This window comes from Andrena cerasifolii, chromosome 1 (assembly GCF_050908995.1).
Source record: "Andrena cerasifolii isolate SP2316 chromosome 1, iyAndCera1_principal, whole genome shotgun sequence".
In the NCBI taxonomy this organism is placed as follows: Eukaryota; Metazoa; Arthropoda; class Insecta; order Hymenoptera; family Andrenidae; genus Andrena; species Andrena cerasifolii.
The window spans coordinates 26015694-26033266 of record NC_135118.1 but is presented as its reverse complement, the minus strand read 5'-3'; the positions used below and the strand labels follow the sequence as shown (position 1 = coordinate 26033266).

At 39.5% G+C, this 17573-nt stretch overlaps 2 protein-coding genes across 12 annotated transcripts; one reads left to right on the top strand and one right to left on the bottom strand.

The window, feature by feature from the left end:
* Nucleotides 1–321: 321 nt before the first annotated feature.
* Nucleotides 322–5529, top strand: LOC143372543 (calpain-7). Of its 3 annotated transcripts, none has more exons than XM_076818844.1 (13): nt 322–662; nt 755–1021; nt 1124–1287; nt 1512–1734; nt 1805–2127; nt 2203–2335; nt 2423–2613; nt 2685–2912; nt 2993–3237; nt 4074–4282; nt 4628–4836; nt 4911–5143; nt 5214–5529. In XM_076818844.1, the coding sequence occupies exons 2-13, from the start codon at nt 838–840 to the stop codon at nt 5356–5358; spliced, it is 2487 nt and encodes an 828-aa protein (XP_076674959.1). In that variant the 5' UTR covers nt 322–662; nt 755–837; the 3' UTR covers nt 5359–5529. The 3 variants fall into 3 exon arrangements, with proteins under 3 accessions (XP_076674959.1, XP_076674939.1, XP_076674949.1); XM_076818824.1 differs by having other exon boundaries at nt 751–1021; XM_076818834.1 differs by having other exon boundaries at nt 322–666; nt 751–1021.
* Nucleotides 5530–6311: 782 nt separating this feature from the next.
* Ptpmeg (protein tyrosine phosphatase Meg) lies at nt 6312–17373 on the bottom strand. 9 transcript variants are annotated; one of them, XM_076818810.1, is made up of 17 exons: nt 16810–17373; nt 13912–14123; nt 13698–13826; nt 13562–13610; nt 13309–13476; nt 13106–13226; nt 12945–13032; nt 12714–12866; nt 12403–12650; nt 12152–12322; nt 11896–12073; nt 11635–11802; nt 10829–11004; nt 10552–10751; nt 10124–10467; nt 9756–10040; nt 6312–9680 (listed from the first exon to the last, which is right to left on the bottom strand). In XM_076818810.1, the coding sequence occupies exons 2-17, from the start codon at nt 14059–14061 to the stop codon at nt 9597–9599; spliced, it is 2712 nt and encodes a 903-aa protein (XP_076674925.1). In that variant the 5' UTR covers nt 14062–14123; nt 16810–17373; the 3' UTR covers nt 6312–9596. The 9 variants fall into 9 exon arrangements, with proteins under 9 accessions (XP_076674925.1, XP_076674852.1, XP_076674891.1 ...); XM_076818737.1 differs by lacking the exon at nt 16810–17373 and adding an exon at nt 16399–16423; XM_076818776.1 differs by lacking the exon at nt 16810–17373 and adding an exon at nt 16399–16423 and having other exon boundaries at nt 12403–12635.
* Between the last annotated feature and the right edge of the window lie 200 nt (nt 17374–17573).

Genomic DNA, 17573 nt, shown 5'->3' with positions numbered 1-17573 from the left:
CTCTGGTCGTCGCGAGAGGCGTCGTGATAAGAAATCCATGTATCATGCATTTATGTGATTGTAGTAGTAGAGCTCTTAGTCGTATTTTGCGCAAATTTATTTCTCCTTGAGCGCCAATCTAACGGCCGCCAGAAGAACTAGGACGAAAAAGTCACACATTCTGAACAGACGTCAGAACACCTGTCTATTACACCGTGATACCGGCCTAAGATTTGTCTAGAACCGCCATCTGTTGGAATATAATACGAATATCTGACATTTGAAAGAAAATAATAAACCTAACCTATATAAACTGCAAAAGTCGCCTTTCACCTGCACGATCTATATCTATATATCCTGTTAAAGTGTTGGACCATTTGATTGCACCTATGTGTTCCTTCTATTGTTGCTATCATTTTCCTCCATCTGTCAGGCGAAATTGTGGCAGATGATTGTTAAATTCTTTTAATGAATTTCTTCTTAGGGCATAACAGCTAATGAAAGTAATAACAACTTATTATTGTATGTGGGCGAATTAAAGCATAACAGTGCCGTAGCTAACCTACAAAGTTTGTTATTCTAAAAAATAGAATTCTGCGATACCGATATAATTATGAGTAACAACGAGCACTGTATGACATGATATATTTATTTTGTAAATAGCAATGCTCGCAGAAGGGAATGTAGGTGAACAAAGTTTAGCGTTAAGTAACTATAACTGTAAGGCCTCCAATTTCAATGAAACATAATTGAAAGAGAATTATTTAACAGATAGGTTGAAAATGCTGGACATCGAAGGGATTTATTTATTAACGAGCATAGAAACGATTGAGACTGCGACTTAATAAGATTTACAAAATGACCCTGGAAGATGCACAGAATGCAGCCCGGAAAGCTGTGCAATTCGATAGTAACAGCCAGTACAGACCAGCTTTGTACTGCTACAACGTTGCAGTAAAATGTCTCACCGACTTGCAAGATCCTGTGTACGATCAGAAAGTTTCGGAGTATCAGAGCAGAATATCAACGATACAACGCCTTCGTAAGCTTATCATCTCAAATAAAATTACAATGTGCATTGTAAGATAGTAAGAGAAAGGTAAATGAGAAAGCTGATAGTATAGAGACTTTCCACAACTTTCAGTTAATGAAGAAGAAGAGAATTCTCACAAAGCTCAGTCCGCGCATCACTCCGAATTACAAAGATGCAAATTTCTCGTAAGCCAAGCTCAAGATGCGGATGGAGCTGGCTTGAAAGATGTAGCCGTGAAATTATACACAGACGCTGCTGAACTTGGTCTCAGCGTTGTACGTAACACTGTTTCTGTGATTTAACTCCTTGAGATAGAATCGTAACTGCGTTACGCTTTTTTTGGTTTCATCCCAGTTTATAAAGATTTATACAGTAAAATAGAAACAAAGAAAGCTTGTGATTTTTTAACGTTTTTCTAAAATTTGGTATGTCGTTAAAGGGTTAAACAGATTTGAAACTTTTTATATTCGAGAATCGTAAACGAATTATATAATTATAGAAGACTACTGATCCAGTGATCAAAGAGAAATTAATGGCGCTCATTCGAGTCGCTCTTGACCGGGCAGAGTGTCTGAAAGGTCTGAAAGCAGAGGAGAATAATGACATTATTGAAACACTCTCTAAATTGCCCCCTGTGCCAGAAACGAATTTGGACGAGGATGTAGATAAAATGCCACCTGCGCCGACGACCTCTGTCATTTCTACAACTTCTGGTAATACAGGTAATAATGACCTCTGCGCGGGCCGTCGTAAAGTTTCTTTTCCTAATCGATTCTGTTTCTTAATCCTCAGGGAAACAAACTCGGCCACCGCTTCATCGTGGAAGTAGCGTACACCTAAAAGTGAGCGGCGGTAACAGTAGTTACACCGAGGAGGAGAAGAGAGTTTTGCTTCACAGTTCTCACATCAATGACCACGAATTTGTACCCTTTATGAGCATCGATCTGACAGAAAAGTTTCAGTATGCTATCCCATTTACCGACAAGGATGGTCTACTAGAATTGGCACCGAAACAGAAGCCCGACTTCGCAAAGTGGTGCCGACCAGAGGCATTATTTTCTGAGCCAAAGATGCTCATGAATCACAACGTCGATTACTACAGCATAAAACAGACTGTTAGTGAAAGACAGTAATAATTAACCGCCAAGAATGTTTATTATTTCGACGCTAAATTTAGTGTTCGATTTCAGGTCGTCTCTGATTGTTCTTTCGTTGCCTCGCTCGCTGTTAGCGCTCAGTATGAGAAAAGATTTGGTCGCAGACTGATCACGTCCATTATTTATCCAAAGAATAGAAATAAAGAACCAATTTATAATCCATTTGGTAAGCGTTTGTTTATTGTCGTACGAGTATCGTTTCTTCGAAGCTTCGCTTTTCGACAGGAATTAAGTTGCAAGTATTTTATGTTAGGAAAGTACATGGTGAAGCTTCACATTAATGGTGTTCCGCGCAAAGTTATAATAGATGACTTGTTGCCTGTAAGTCGGCACAACCAACTACTTTGCTCTTACTCTAACAATCACGGAGAGCTGTGGATCTCGTTGCTTGAGAAAGCATATATGAAAGTGATGGGTGGTTATGATTTTCCTGGCTCAAATAGCGTAAGTTCGTTGCTTTCTACCGTGCCGCTAATACGGAAATACGTATTTAATAGTGAACTATTCATTGGCAGAACATAGATTTGCACGCTTTAACCGGATGGATACCAGAGAGGTGGGCGATAAGACCCGGTGAACCAGATTTCAACAGGGACAACTTATATAATGTCCTATTAACGCGGTTACACAAAGGAGACGTTCTAGTGACCGTAGCTACCGGAGAATTGTCTGATCTGGATGCTGATAGAACAGGCCTTGTACCTACCCATGCATACGCTGTTCTTGACGTCAGGAAAGTTAATGTGAGCAGCTTTAAGCGCAAACTCATAAATGTATTTGAGCATAGTAAACAGCGTTTGTTTTTTTAAAACTACTTTCACAGGGAGAGAGATTATTGCAACTCAAGAATCCCTGGTCACACCTACGGTGGAAGGGGAATTACTCTGAACTCGACCTACAGCATTGGACCAACGAATTGAAGGAAACATTGAATTATGATCCAGACTCTGCGTCTCAGTTCGACAATGGCATATTCTGGATTGACTACGATAGTATATGTCGCTTTTTCGATGTGTTCTATTTGAACTGGAATCCAGGTCTATTTAACTATACTTATTGTATTCACCAGTAAGTTATTGAACATTTAATTATTCCCAGCTTTGAGGCCGTTCCATTTATATTGTACTTGTAAATCTATATATATATAAAAGAAGTCCTGACTGACTGACTCACTGACTCACTCACTCACTCACTCACTCACTCACTCACTCACTCACTCACTCACTCACTCACTCACTCACTCACTCACTCACTCACTCACTCACTCACTCACTCACTCACTCACTCACTCACGCACTTACTCACTCATCAACGCCCAGCTCAAACCGTTTAACCTAGGGACGTGAAAATTGGAAAGTACATTGTTTTCATGACGTAGGCACCCACTAAGGAAGGATTTTTGGAAATTCCGTCCCTTAAGGGGGTGAAACAGGGTGAAATGTACTTTCACGCATTCCTCAAAATCTCTTAGATTCAATTAGATATCAACTTGGTTTTTACTTCGAAAGGTTACCCATATAAATGCGTGAAAACCAATTTCAGGATTTTGCCCTAATCAACTCCTAAGGTGGTGGTGAAAAAGGGTGAAATCTGTTTTCACGGAGTCCTTAATATCTCTTAGGTCCGAAGCGAAGCGCGGGGTATTTTCCTAGTTTTATAATAATAAATATCTATGCATAAGCGTACTGGAAAGCGCGGGGCCTTTTAAAGCGCTGAACCTGCCTCGCGTCGGCACTGACCACAGGCAAAAATATACGAAACATATAGAAATTACAATTATTTATGAAGATTCAAATTATGTATGCTTTTTCTCCTCTTGGGGGCACTGCGCCGCGGTACAATTAGCATCGTCTCGTGGCACACCGGTTGCGGAGCACTGCTCTAAAGAAGTAATCTTGTTGCAGAATGTGGAACGCAGGAATAGGCCCAGTGAAAGATGTGTACAATATCGGGGATAATCCTCAGTTTTTATTAGAAGTCCAAAGCAACGTCACGGGAGCGGTATGGATTCTTCTCACAAGACATATTACAGACATAGCAGATTTTCGCCAGAATCAAGAATACATAACAGTATTAGTTTACCGAAACGATGGTAAAAGAGTCTATTACCCTCGTAAGTAATATAATGCAATCGTAGTACAGATATAGATGCAGATACAGTAAACTCTCGCTATGGGCTGGCGGCAAGCGCTTAACGAATACCGTCGACGATTCCGAGCCGCCGATGGCGCGAGAGAGAGGCAGAGAGTAGGCACGTGAAAGACGAAGCGAGACAGAGTATCATATTTTCTTTCGTAGCAGACTGTAACGTCGGGTTCTCTCACTCTCGAGTGAATGTTTCCAAGAAGTGGGGATAGCGACAAGCGCTTAACGCATAGCGAGAATTTACTGGTTTGCTGTATTATTTGCTTTCTTATGTTCTGATCTGAACTTTAATTATATGCGTGCAATTTCATAGACGATCCACCACCGCACATCGATGGCGTGAAAATAAATAGCCCTCATTACCTCTGCAAGATAAAGCTGGACACACAAAGCGACTCCCGATATACTCTAGTCATATCGCAGTACGAGAAGACGAATACAATCTATTATACTTTGCGCGCCTATGGAACATGCCCGTTCACGTTACGAAAGATACCAAACTTTTATAAATTCGAGAAGGAGGTACACCCTTCTATCTTTTCATACAAACGCACGCGCAATTTAATATCCCGTGCTACAGTGACCATTTCCTTCAGATCACTGACGGCCAGTGGAAAGGCCCGACGGCTGGCGGATGCAGCAATCATCCAACGTATCAAAACAATCCACGCTACCAGTTAACGGTGGAGAGTTCAAGCAATAATAATTACGTGCTGATTATATTAAAGGGTCCTAAGCAATATCAAATTGGTTTCGATATTATGTCAGTTGTGTTGAACGATGCTGACGCGCCCAGCGCATTCAAGATGAAAAGTTCTGGCCCGTTCAGGTATCTTATCAGTGTATGGTAAGTACTCAGATATGGACGCAGAAATTACTAATTGTTTAATTTTATACAGGTCAGGATTCGTTTGCCTGGAAATGGACGATGTACCAGCTGGAACGTATAACATTGTTCCGTCGACATATATTCCTGGCCAAGAAGGGCCTTTCTTCTTAATTTGTAAAACGTCTTGCAAACTGCAGCTTCAGCGGCTTCAATAACGAATTTGATTTTGATACAGATATGCTAATATTTTGTACGTAGAAGCACAATGTACGACCATTAATTTATACATACCGATTGTGATACGCAAAGAAACAAAGAAGTGTAATATTTATACTTGCTTACTGTTTTACGATCGTTATACACAAATATATTTATACTTACTGTTACGTACATTGTAACATTATTCGAGGAGTTACACCAAATGATATACCAAAGTGTGTATTAAAGCCGTTGCGCGTTTTGGCGAAGCGAATCGAAGATATCTATCTCTATATATAAAAGAAGCAGTCCTGACTGACTGACTTATCAACGCCCAGCTCAAACCGTTTAACCGAGGAACGTGAAAATTGGAAAGTACATTGTTTTCATGACGTAGGCACCCACTAAGGAAGGATTTTTGGAAATTCCATCCCCAAGGGGGTGAAAAGGGGTAAAATGTATTTTCGCGGACTCCATAATATCTCTTAGGCCCGATTAGATATCAATTTGGTTCTTACTCACAAAGATTACCCACACAAATGCCTAAAAACCAATTTTAGGATTTTTCCCTAACCAACCCCTAAGTGGGTGAAACAGGGTGAAATGTACTTTCACGGATTCCTCAAAATCTCTTAGGTTCAATTCGATATCAACTTGGTTTTTACTTCGAAAGTTTACCCATATAAATGCTTAAAAACCAATTTCAGGATTTTGCCCTAACAAACCCCTAATGGGGTGGTGAAAGGGGTTAAATCTGTTTTCATGGAGTCCTTAATATCTCTTAGGTTCGAAGCAAAGCGCGGGGTATTTTGCTAGTTAATAATAATTAATTGTCGCTGCGCTTCGGCCTAGTGTGCGCGGTTTCATAAGAATCAATTGATTATAAATCTTTCGCTTCGCCAAAATGTGCGACGGCCTTCAATGTTAGAAATGACGGGATGGTGGAAGGAAAGTGAGTGAGTAACGGGGATATTATAAAATGTTTTTTATTTTATATTTTAGAAGTACAAATTAGTAATGAGACTAGACAACTACTGACTGTATTATTGAAGACCTGTGGCACTTTAATTTATATAATTATAGTATTCGCTTTCTGCGCTATCGTTTGGCACACACGCAGATGAATATCGATGAATATAGCTCCTCAATGTTTCAATCAACTATGTAATATTTCTTTGTACTGTTTTTATGTACATATACGTACTAGAAAGAAAACTCTCGAATGTTGCTTTTCGATTGATCGTGTCAAATAAATACTACATGGCGTACGTGTAAATGTTCTTTGAAAAATGCAATGTAAATACAATGATTATTTCCATGAGTGTGCTATTAACATTTTGCATTAAAATCACAAAGGAACATAAAGAAACACGTGAGATTTTTTTATTATATTTCATATATATCACTTCTCCCGCAACTACTCCGTAGAAACTATACTCTAAAATATTAATTCTGGGCTTCGCAGAATCTCTTTGATTACGTACTTCATCTTATATCTCTTTATGTTTGTTTAAAGTAGGGCAGCGTTTTAAATTGCAAGTGCACAGTAACATAATAGCAGAAATGCTGTTCGATGTTGCATTTCGACGTACGCATTCTGATTTCCAGACAACTCGCATTATAATCCTTTCGATTTAAGTGAAAGCTATGGTGTTATTCTTTGAATTACAGGCTAATAATTGAACTTACAATTACTATTCATTACAATATTATTGTTTTATTAACACAATAGTAATTGTAAATAAATAATCATATAACTTATATGAAATCATAGTTTACGAGATAGAAATCGAATGAAACTTAAGTATATTTACATAACTGTTGATAGATAAATTATAAAAAGAAAGAGATTATGGACAATTATACAAGAAATGTACAGAAACTCAATAATAACTTCCGAATGAGATTTTAAAGAAATCTGCATCGAGTGAAACTGTTGAAATATAACAGCCCTTGAGACCGTACATTCTCGCTTTGTAACTATAATTTGGATGCACATTGTAGAAGGCACTATTGTCAATAATTTAGATAAATATTATTATTAATAGCGTAGAAAATATCAAAATGACATTGTGCTTTCGCCGTCTTGCTTACTGTTATGATATGCCTAACAGATTCACCCAATCCTTTACTACTTATCGTTGGAAATATGTGACGAAGCAGTGACCCTTTGCAGTTCAGTCTTATATCAGAAAGAGACGATAAGCTCCAAATTAATCTTTCTCCACCTTCGTCCTACGTTAAATCAGACTGTTGTGTAAATTAGAAAGGCAAAGATTGTAGAAACTGGACCTTTTAATTGCCATCACCAATTAATCCCAATAACCGGTAACTGATGGATATGTTGAAAATCAAGCTTATGTTAACGATTGGTACTTCAAGGAACCGCAAAGGATTTCTTTATATATATGTACATGGTATTATGTTCGCTTCCTTGTACATATAAATAATTTCGTATCCGTACAAATATTTTACGCCAGATAGAAACAAAGAAGTAAGAACCTTTAATTAGCATTCTCTTTCCTTCGCGTGTATGGAGATTCGCATCGGTCCACGCAATTACGCTGCATATTACAGATCTTTGTAAATTATTAATCGATGGATTGTTACACGAGCTCGTCGGGGTTATTCGAAGATCATGCTCTTTTTTTTGTGCGTGGATGATAATTTCATGGCAAATCTTACGTGTTATAAAATAAACATTTATGTAACTCCTTAATTTCTGTAAGTCACATATACGCGAAACATAAAAATACTTTGACGTTGCCAAAATGGGCGGAAAGTAGAACACATGGTACATTTATAAGAAAATAGTGCGCTTTTGTTAACATTATTACAAGATTCGAAGGACGTTAAATATTCTGAAAGAGGCATCATTCTCAAGGTAGAGTATTTTTGTTTAAATCTACAGCATTTCTTTTGATTCGTTCACTCCTCTCTCCTGTTCCACGCTGAATTCTATTAAACAGTCACGAAAACGAGAACATTGAATTTCTTTATCGCCTTCCCAGACTCATCTTATTTCGAAATAATTTGAACTTCGTTCAGCGTTGAAACGCTACAGTGTGTTTCCTTCTTTATCAAACAGTTCTCTTCGCTGCGATTAAACTTGCGCTTCTCTTGCAAAACGAGCGTTCATTTTGATGGTTCGCCTAGCACGGGCTACGCATTATTATGAACTTTTAATAGAACCTAAACTGTACATTGTATATGCGATATTAAAAATTGTTACGATTGCTATGAGTAGAATATTATTTCTAGTTATACGTTAAAAAGTAGGGACGAGTCGTTAGAAGTTAAAATTTTGTTTGACGTACCATGCGGAATATGTGTTAAATTTTATATTACGAAAAATTGATACTCGATTGAAGATATTTCAGATGTATAAAAGAAGATTACTTTCAACGCAGGGTTGACGAATGGCTTGCTCGTTTGAACATATTTTTAAACGCTCAAGATAGAAAACTTGCTTTATAAAATTACATTTCGTAGTTTACCTACATAGATTCGAGCAGTTTTAACTGCGTATCAGTTCATTATTTTGTAACGTTCCACTGCGACACTTTTTCAAGGCAATGCTTTCGTACGGACACCACGTGTCTATATATTTCTGTTAATATTCCAATTAACATTTTAAGGCGGTCTGTTAACTTCATAAGATCATATTTGCGCCGTCACTATACTGTAACGAATCGCGACTGGAAAGTAGAACCTTGCGGGAGTCGAACGGAACTGTAATCGTTTCTAATGGAAGGAATTGTTTCTCACAATCTGAACGACTGTTAACAAGTATCTCCTGGAATTTTAACTTTTCGTACCTCTGCTCCTTATCTCGTACATGGAAATCAAAATTAATAATACCACTACTAAGAATAGCTAAACTATAATAGAAAGTCGTTTTAAATAATACTTCGACGTTTACACGTGCAGCTTAAACATAAATTAGCGAACTTATCGAGACGTCATTATTTACAAACACTCGTATAAATTAGAAGAGTAGGCTTGAAGAACCGTCGCCGTATCAAAGGCGCGAAAAGTTATATCATTCTGTCGATTAAATTCCTAGATGAAATATAGATTTGCTAAAGAATAGAAAATACCTATTTTAAATAGAGTATATCCTTTCAGCTAATCCATAATATACGTGTGTATTATTGTCAGAGTACAAAATTATTCTCTAGCGAAGTGATGTTTTTCTTTTTAGTCAAAATGTAAGAAAAATGGTAATTACAATGCATCCCAGCTTTTGTTCTTTTCACCTGCTGAATTCAGGAAGTGGTTTGGCTATCCCCTCGCTGTAAGCTTTGTGGACCGCCTCGCACACAAATCTATACTGACTCTGGAAGCAGAAATTCGTCACATTAATCGGGGACAATCGATCGTCAATTATATTACATTTTGAACGTCAACTTACAGCATTTTGTATCATCATTGCTCTCTGATCTCTCATAGAGCGTACAATGTCTAACGGATACACTGGTTGGTTCGCTTCGATGAGGCACAGCGCCGTCTCCATTAACACTAAAACACCTGTTCTGCCTATCCCAGCGGAACAGTGAACAACAGCAGGTTCCACTATCCCCGTTCGAGCTGCCCTTACTCTCTCAGTGAAAGTCGTAAACTGTCGCCAGTCGCTAGGAACACCATGATCTGGCCAGCTGCAGTATTGCATATGCGTAATGTCTCGTTCCTCCCCAGTCTGAAACATCCAACCAGTGATCAAATCCTTCGGGGCGTAGCCACGCCCGACTGTATTAGAAAACCAGGCAAAGCTTCTCTCACATTAATGTCGCGAAGTATGAATTCCCGAAATATAAAGGTGTCTTCGACGTTTTCGGCCGTAGACGTGAGCGTAAGGTTCCGCAAGGTGAGGGTTTCATTGAGAGCCGGCCAGTACTGGTGGCATTTCGCTCTTCCACGCTCCACCAAGGTCGTAAGCATCACGACGAGAGTGCTGCCCGCCTCTAGAACCATCTGCCAGAAATCAGCGACGGTAGAAGACAATGGCCCCTGAGTAGCGATGTATCTATTAATAATACCCGATCCTGGTATCTCCATGTTCACGTAGTTGGCGTTAATGTAATCTCCGTTCGTGGAGCCCATGAGTATTACTCGGGTAACGTCGTCTAAATATCATTTTACACATCAATTTTTACATCCCACGCTTACGCAGAAGAAAATTCATAGGTTCTCTTTCCTTTGGCACTTACACGGCGAGATGTCCCGGTAACGATTTTTACTCTGATTCTCTGGCTTCTTGGACTCGAGGGACGTAAGCTCGGGATTCTTCCTGTACAACTGTTCATACTGCGCGATCAGAGCACCGCTCGCCAGGCCATCGGCGAGGAGCAACATCGACTGCGCCAACGCGTCGGACCCAATGGCTGCGTGTGGCGCGTCCGGTACATATCTCGTGGATCGAAGAAAGCGAACGTTAGTATTGTACTTTTAGGGATGGCTTGTGTTGTTAGCACTTCGACGGGATACCTATACGGAGGCTCTTCTTCGGACGTTTCATCAGTGCCAGCTAACGCATTGTACAAAGCATTCGGCCGAACCGTTAACGTCAGCTCACCGGAACCAGAATCACGAGATTGACGGATGAGATTTACTACGTGCTCGTGCAGCAATCCACTCACGTCGATGCCATTTATGTACACTACCTATTTGCCCAAAGGTTTGTAGTAAGTAAAGGTGCGTGTTTCGAGAAAGAAGATCATGCTTCAACTAGAGCTGTTACTTTGTGACCCGTCGGGTACTAGGGCTGGGACTATTCGAATAATTTAATATTCGAATATTTTACAAGTATTCGAATGCTACGAATAAACTTCAAATATTTGAGTATTCGAATGTTATACTATTCGAATACTTGGATATTCGAATATTATTCGAATACTTGGATATTCGAATATTATTCGAATACTTGGATATTCGAATATTATTCGAATACTTGGATATTCGAATATTATTCGAATACTTGGATATTCGAATATTATTCGAATACTTGGATATTCGAATATTATTCGCCAAATAATTGAGCAACTGAAGTATTCGAATATTCGAATACCGAAAAATTCGACAAATAGTCCCAGTCCTATCGAGTACCCGGCTGCCCGGAACAACTTCAAGCCATTTCATGTGGTATTGTTCGATCATTTTTGACTAACATCAAACAATAAAACATTCAATAGCTTGAAATTGTTTTGAGTAGCCGGGTACCCGACGGGTCGAAAAGTAACAGCTTTAGCTTAAACTTCATCAGCACGAGTATGTAATTATGAGTTAATATACACCTGATCTCCCTCGTTCAGTTTCGGATAGCAACGATCGGCCGGCGTGTTTGGAGCTACCCTCGATACTAAAATTGGCATGTCAAGATCTAAGCCGCCTTTCACGTTGAATCCAAATCGACCCTGTTCGTCTGGCGTCAGAGTTATCGTTACTAATCCATCCTCCACTATCTATGAATCAAGGTATTTCATACTGTACACTCGTATCATTCCTGCGTTTCGATAGTAAAAGGGAATTAGCGAAGAGCGAATCTTCGAACGTACTTGAGGAGCAGGTGAACTCGTGGGTTCGCTATAGTCGGGAAGATCATAAATATTTCTCTCTACAGTCGTGTCGTCGTCTGCGTAACTTAAAACTCTAGAACCTAGGACAGGAGAAAATGCACTGCCTTGCGTATGCGAACCTGTTATTTCTTCCCGAAGGGACAAGAAACCACCTTCGCTGCAGGACAAAGGAAATATTAGTAACTGCGTACGCAAAGAACAACTACTCAGAACTAGCCAGTTATTCTCAACTAACTCATCGCTGGGATTGCCTTCGCCCCACGCTTGACGAGGCTCACGAGCACCAAGAGACTGAACCTTGTTGTCGTACGGCCTGGGAGGCCTTCCGGGAGGCATACCTAACTTTCCTTTCTCCTCTATCAGCGGAGTCGCTATCACTCCGTGCACCAATCTTTTACTGGGGGATCTGAATCGTTCAAATTGCTGCGTTGGTGTTTTGTCATAATATTAAACATGGCAAGCAGGTACGAAACCAGGCAACGTTACCGTATGAATGTTCTCTCTACTCTCGCTCTGTTCTTTCCATCTTCAACCGTTTGGAATTCTGTGCGGCCTGAGTAAGTAAACCTACTGCTTAAGGTAAGCGGGAAACGCCTCGGTCTCATTTTAGGACTGTGAAGCCTGAAGAATGTGTGATGCTCCACACAAGCCTTCCATAAGTTTTTAGAACTCCGATATGTTTGCATGTTGAAACCCAGTAACGTATCATAGTTTTCAGACTGCAATATAAATTTCTATACATTACAATCACATCGTGTGCGCGGAGTTTACTCCCAAACGCTGGATGCTTTAACTACCTGTTCTCTTCTAAGCTGAATGAAAAACTGCTTTCGTTTGAAGGAAATCTTAACTATCTTTGACCACGAGAACACATTGATTTTCATTCCATTTTGAAATACTACTAAACCTATAGATGTTACACCTAATTGTATCTCTTTATTCGTTGAGTCCTGTAAAAGCGAAGAGAATTAGAATGAGGCGGACGCATTCCACAGTTGGAAATGCGTTTAGTTGGGATAGATACGTACCCTAGCTTTGTGCAATTCTACTCCATACATATCTAATCTCTTTGCGTGATCTAAAAAATTGAATTCCGCGTCAGCTGGTAGTTGACCCCTAAAAAAGTGTTTATTTTATAATACTTTACAGTGCAAGAATTAATAATGCTACATACACAGCATCAACGTACTTATGAAGTTTATGTAATTCGGCTATCTTCTTTTCCATTTCCTCGGTCTGAGCTGGTATTAACTGCAACCTAGAAAGATATCCCGGACCATGTTCCTCCGGATGATAGTCACCCAACTCGGCTGAAAAACACATCGAAATAAAATATGACACTGTAAATCGATGTCGCTAGGAGACAAATATTATTGCATCGGCATATATTACATTGCACTGTATAGCTGGCGATAAGACATGCTGTGCTTGGCGGTAACTGAAGTTTCCCTTGACAAATGTCTCTACGTATTTGCAGGTAAAATTGATATCTGGTGTATTCCTCTTGTAATTTGCTGGGATCGGATACGTAGAATTTCACTTTGAAGTAGAACTGCCCACCTGAAATAATACAGTTTATTGAACCCCTTAAAGAAAATTATTTGCTTTTATCAATATGAAGGGGCTAACTAAATATGATCTTTACCCTTACTTCTTATCTGCTTTTTCACGGGTTTAGTAGGGTCCAACCATCTCTGAAACATTAGTACAATCACATTGTTAATTAATCGCGTACAAGATCTTGCAAACGTGGCATGGATAAATTTAACGAGAGATATTACCATTATATCGGGCGAATGTGTACAGGCCGTGGCACCATTTTCAGCATATTGCAAACCAAAATAATCTTTCTCGACGAGTTCCAAATGTTGAAATACTAAATCCAATAATGCTTGACCCTTCGCTCTCTTCTAGAATATTTTCAAAGATACATGTTGCGAGCGATATAAAAGAGATTACTCTCTCCCGCTACCAGCGACTATTTTCTGAACTTACGTCTAGCTGAAATGTATGCTGCGTGTCGTCGAGAAAGACAACGGTGGCGGATAGAGATTTCAATCTACGATTCCTCGCTAATTCAGCACCACGAACGTGGTAGCTCCCGCTGGAGCCACTCAACGCTCTGCGTGATACGCTTTCGATCATCTCAAAGAATTGAAGGCGTGTCAACCACCTTCCCGACACCACCTCTCCGCTATGCTGACCACCTAAACAAAGTTTTTTTTTTACAATCACAAATGATAATTAGACTATGCCACACATATAACAGAACAGATCGAATTCCAATTGTTTCATAGTTCGATACACTTTGTAAGTTATACAAGGTGTTTCAGAAGTACGTTAAGTGTTTACAGTCTTCCTCGGATTATTGAAATGCTTTTTTCCCCGGATTATCGGGAAACACCTACCCACCGCACAGTTTTGCTTCCTCGCTACGAACGAGGGTCTGCGGTACCGGGTAGGTCGCCCGTTAACTTCCGAGAGCAATAAAATCATTGGGCCAGGTAAAATACCCAGTACAGAAAAATAATATGTTGATGTTTTTGATAAATGTTCATGAAAGTATTACCAATGGATGTTTTAAGGTTTCTCGATGAAAGTGAATTGAAACGCGAAGCAATTTGGTCCATTTTTAGTGAACGTCACCACGTTCACTAAGTGTTGTAATTCACACCCTGAAAAATGACTTCTTCCCGTTACACACTATGTAATACTACAGAATAGGATTTAAATGAAGAATATCAACGACTTCACCAAATTGTAAAGTGTCTGTCGAAGATTGGTTAGATGCGGCCTTCGGGAGAAATTGCCTGGATGTTTACTACCTATTTGGTATTGCGAGGATTGGCAAATTATTTCGATAATAATTGCAGGAGAAATGTTGTGAGTTAATCACCAGAAGCGTGCTTTTCCTGTAAACCAGGGAGCTGGAATTCTAGTCCTGTTTTCATAATAAAAAGCAGACCGAATTGCTTCGTGTTTGGACTCATTTTCGTCGACATATACTCACCAATCTTTCTTGATAATCCGGGGAAGACTGTATATACAACACAAGTATCATTCTTGTTATTTTTCAGTAAGCCTGCAGAACCATTCAAAATTAATATAGTTACGAAGAAAAAAAAAGGTAAAAGAAATCCATGTATTGTAACAGCAATAGTCCAGAACGAGATCTATTAAATAATACCTAAAGTCACTCATTAGTTCTCGACACCACTGAACTCGAGTGATACCAATCACTCTACGATATATGCTACCATTCTACAAAGCGCTGCTAAATATCTCAAGACGATCGTAGACCTAACTTGATTAGACTCTTTCTATTTGTTTGCGTTAGTTTTATTAAGGGGGAACAACACCTTGAAGCCCGGAAAAAAGTGCAATTTTTTTAAACTTTTTGTTAGATATCTATACTTCATAGGAGAGTCATTGATATGGGGTTTAAATGTGCATGTAGTGGACAGTATTTTAGAATTTTTGTGTGACAAAATATACAGTTTTAATCAAGTTATAGAGGTCGCCATAGAGCGCGATACGTCGAACACGATCTGATGGTTTCCCAATTTATTCACGTCGCGTTCATCTGAGAAAAAAAACACAGCATTTTTTAAATCTATATTAATATAGTTACAGTTAAGCGTACAGAAATTAAAAATATATTATTTTCACATTTTTTAACCATCCCAAAATATATTGATTTTTTCTTTAAACTGACTCAAAATTTTAGAACTTCCCCCTTTAAGCTCCACTATTTCTCCAAAAATTATTGTAATTAAATTTCCGTACGCTTAACTGTAACTACATTAATGTAGATTAAAAAAATGCTCTCCTTTTTTTTCTCAGACAAATGCAACAAGAATAAAGTGGGAAACCATCAGATCGTGTTGGACGAGTCACGCTCTACGGCGACCTCTATAACTTGATTAAAACTGTGTATTTTGTTACACAAAAATTCTAAAATACTGTCCACTACATGCACATTTAAACCCCATATCAATGATTTTCCTACAAAGTATGGATATCTAACAAAAAATTCAAACAAATTGTACTTTTTTCAAGGTGTTGTTCCCCTTTAAGTAGTGAACCTATAGTTCTGAACCACCCTGTACGCTTGCAATTGTGCAGAGATTTATCCATCCTTTTCGAGCGTACGAATATGCCGTAACGAAGAAAGTCTAGAGAGGCACTGATTCGCTTATCGCAGCTGAAAGGTTATGTCAAGACCCATGCTGGCGATTCGGCGAACGATTGCCACGGAAGGTATCCCCCTCACAAAATTACACAGATTCGAATGTAGATCACTATTGAAAATGCAATTACATTCAGACGATGTCATTGAAAAGAAATTCATTGGGTCAGTAATCTAACGTCAGTTACATAAGCAAGTTCATGTCTACTGCGTGCCAGAATAATGTGGAACGGGGCATTCTGAAAATAGTTTACATAAAAGAAGCAAAACGTGCAGGTTGAATGCCAACATACCGAAATACATTGTAACTCTGAGCGTGTCAACGAATAAAGCTGAAAACATCATTTCTCCTTCCGAAATTATCTCGAATTAAATTAGCCCCATCTTGGTTTAATTTATTAATAATCAATCGCGCTAGAAATTCATCTAAAACACCAACAAGTTGAACCACGAGAATCAATTACACATCTACCGTCCGAGAAGTAAATTACTCGAGGCGCTTTTCCGCAGATCGTTGCACCCGAATATTCGTTTAATTCATAAAAAGGGACTGGTTTACGAAAACGATGAATTGCGAAGGCGAGTATCGGCGCGCACACGGGTATGTACATATGCCATTTAAGTTGCATTAAGCGGTGATTCGTATGCACCGCAGCGATCGTCTCGCGATTACATTAAACGACGACCGTAAAATCGGCACTTACATTCATGATCCGTTGCGGTGCTTCCAAGCCCGCTTTCACAGGTGTTCCCGCACAGTTGACAGAAGAGGGATCGCCACCGTTCGTTCGCACTTTCGCGAGCTATGTTTGTTAAAGCATCGGGGGAAGCGATTCTCCCCGATCGTATTGGGAACTTCTGTTAGAAAGTCTCTTCCTCTTTAGAAGCCTTCTCATTATTTCCTATATCGGCATATTACCACCAGTCGACGCTGCTGGACGGCTATCCCGATCAGAACGGGCCGCGCCGAAGCCGCGCAGCATCGATCGCTGGATCCCTCCGCTGTCCTTTACAGTGGAGCACGTTTAATCCCGTAAAACTCCACTTCTCTCGCCCGCTCGGCAACATATAAGGCAGCACTAATAAATCGGCACGGGGCAGGTAACGATGTCAACGAATCTCCACCGGAATCCATCTGCGGCTCTGCGATAATCATTTCGTGAACCCATACACGTGCACCGCAAGTTCTGTCGCCATTCTCAGATAATTCTCTACGATTCTGTATCGTAAAGAGCCCGGAGTCTTATTTAACAATAAAATTAACAGTAAGTGTCGCGCTACGCGTGTGTGTACTAATTCAACCATGAAGTAAGAGTACGGAGACTCATCTGCCTAGATTGAAAGTGGTCAGAAAGGCTGTTCCGTACAGCGGGATGTTCGCCAAATGGAATAACTTGGGCTATGTCGTCGCCATCTTGAAATTTGTAAATGACAGATGATGAGACAAAAAGGTTAGAAATACATGGTT

Coding starts and splice junctions, on each gene's coding strand:
- Ptpmeg (XM_076818747.1), bottom strand. CDS start 16,053: ATGGATAAATCTCTGCACAATTGCAAGCGTACAGGGTGGTTCAGAACT. Junction 11,005..11,634: donor AACTGAACGAGGGAGATCAG/GTGTATATTAAC, acceptor TTGGGCAAATAG/GTAGTGTACATAAATGGCAT. Junction 10,752..10,828: donor GAAGAAGAGCCTCCGTATAG/GTATCCCGTCGA, acceptor TCGATCCACGAG/ATATGTACCGGACGCGCCAC.
- LOC143372543 (XM_076818844.1), top strand. CDS start 838: ATGACCCTGGAAGATGCACAGAATGCAGCCCGGAAAGCTGTGCAATTC. Junction 2,614..2,684: donor ATTTTCCTGGCTCAAATAGC/GTAAGTTCGTTG, acceptor ATTCATTGGCAG/AACATAGATTTGCACGCTTT. Junction 2,913..2,992: donor TTGACGTCAGGAAAGTTAAT/GTGAGCAGCTTT, acceptor CTACTTTCACAG/GGAGAGAGATTATTGCAACT.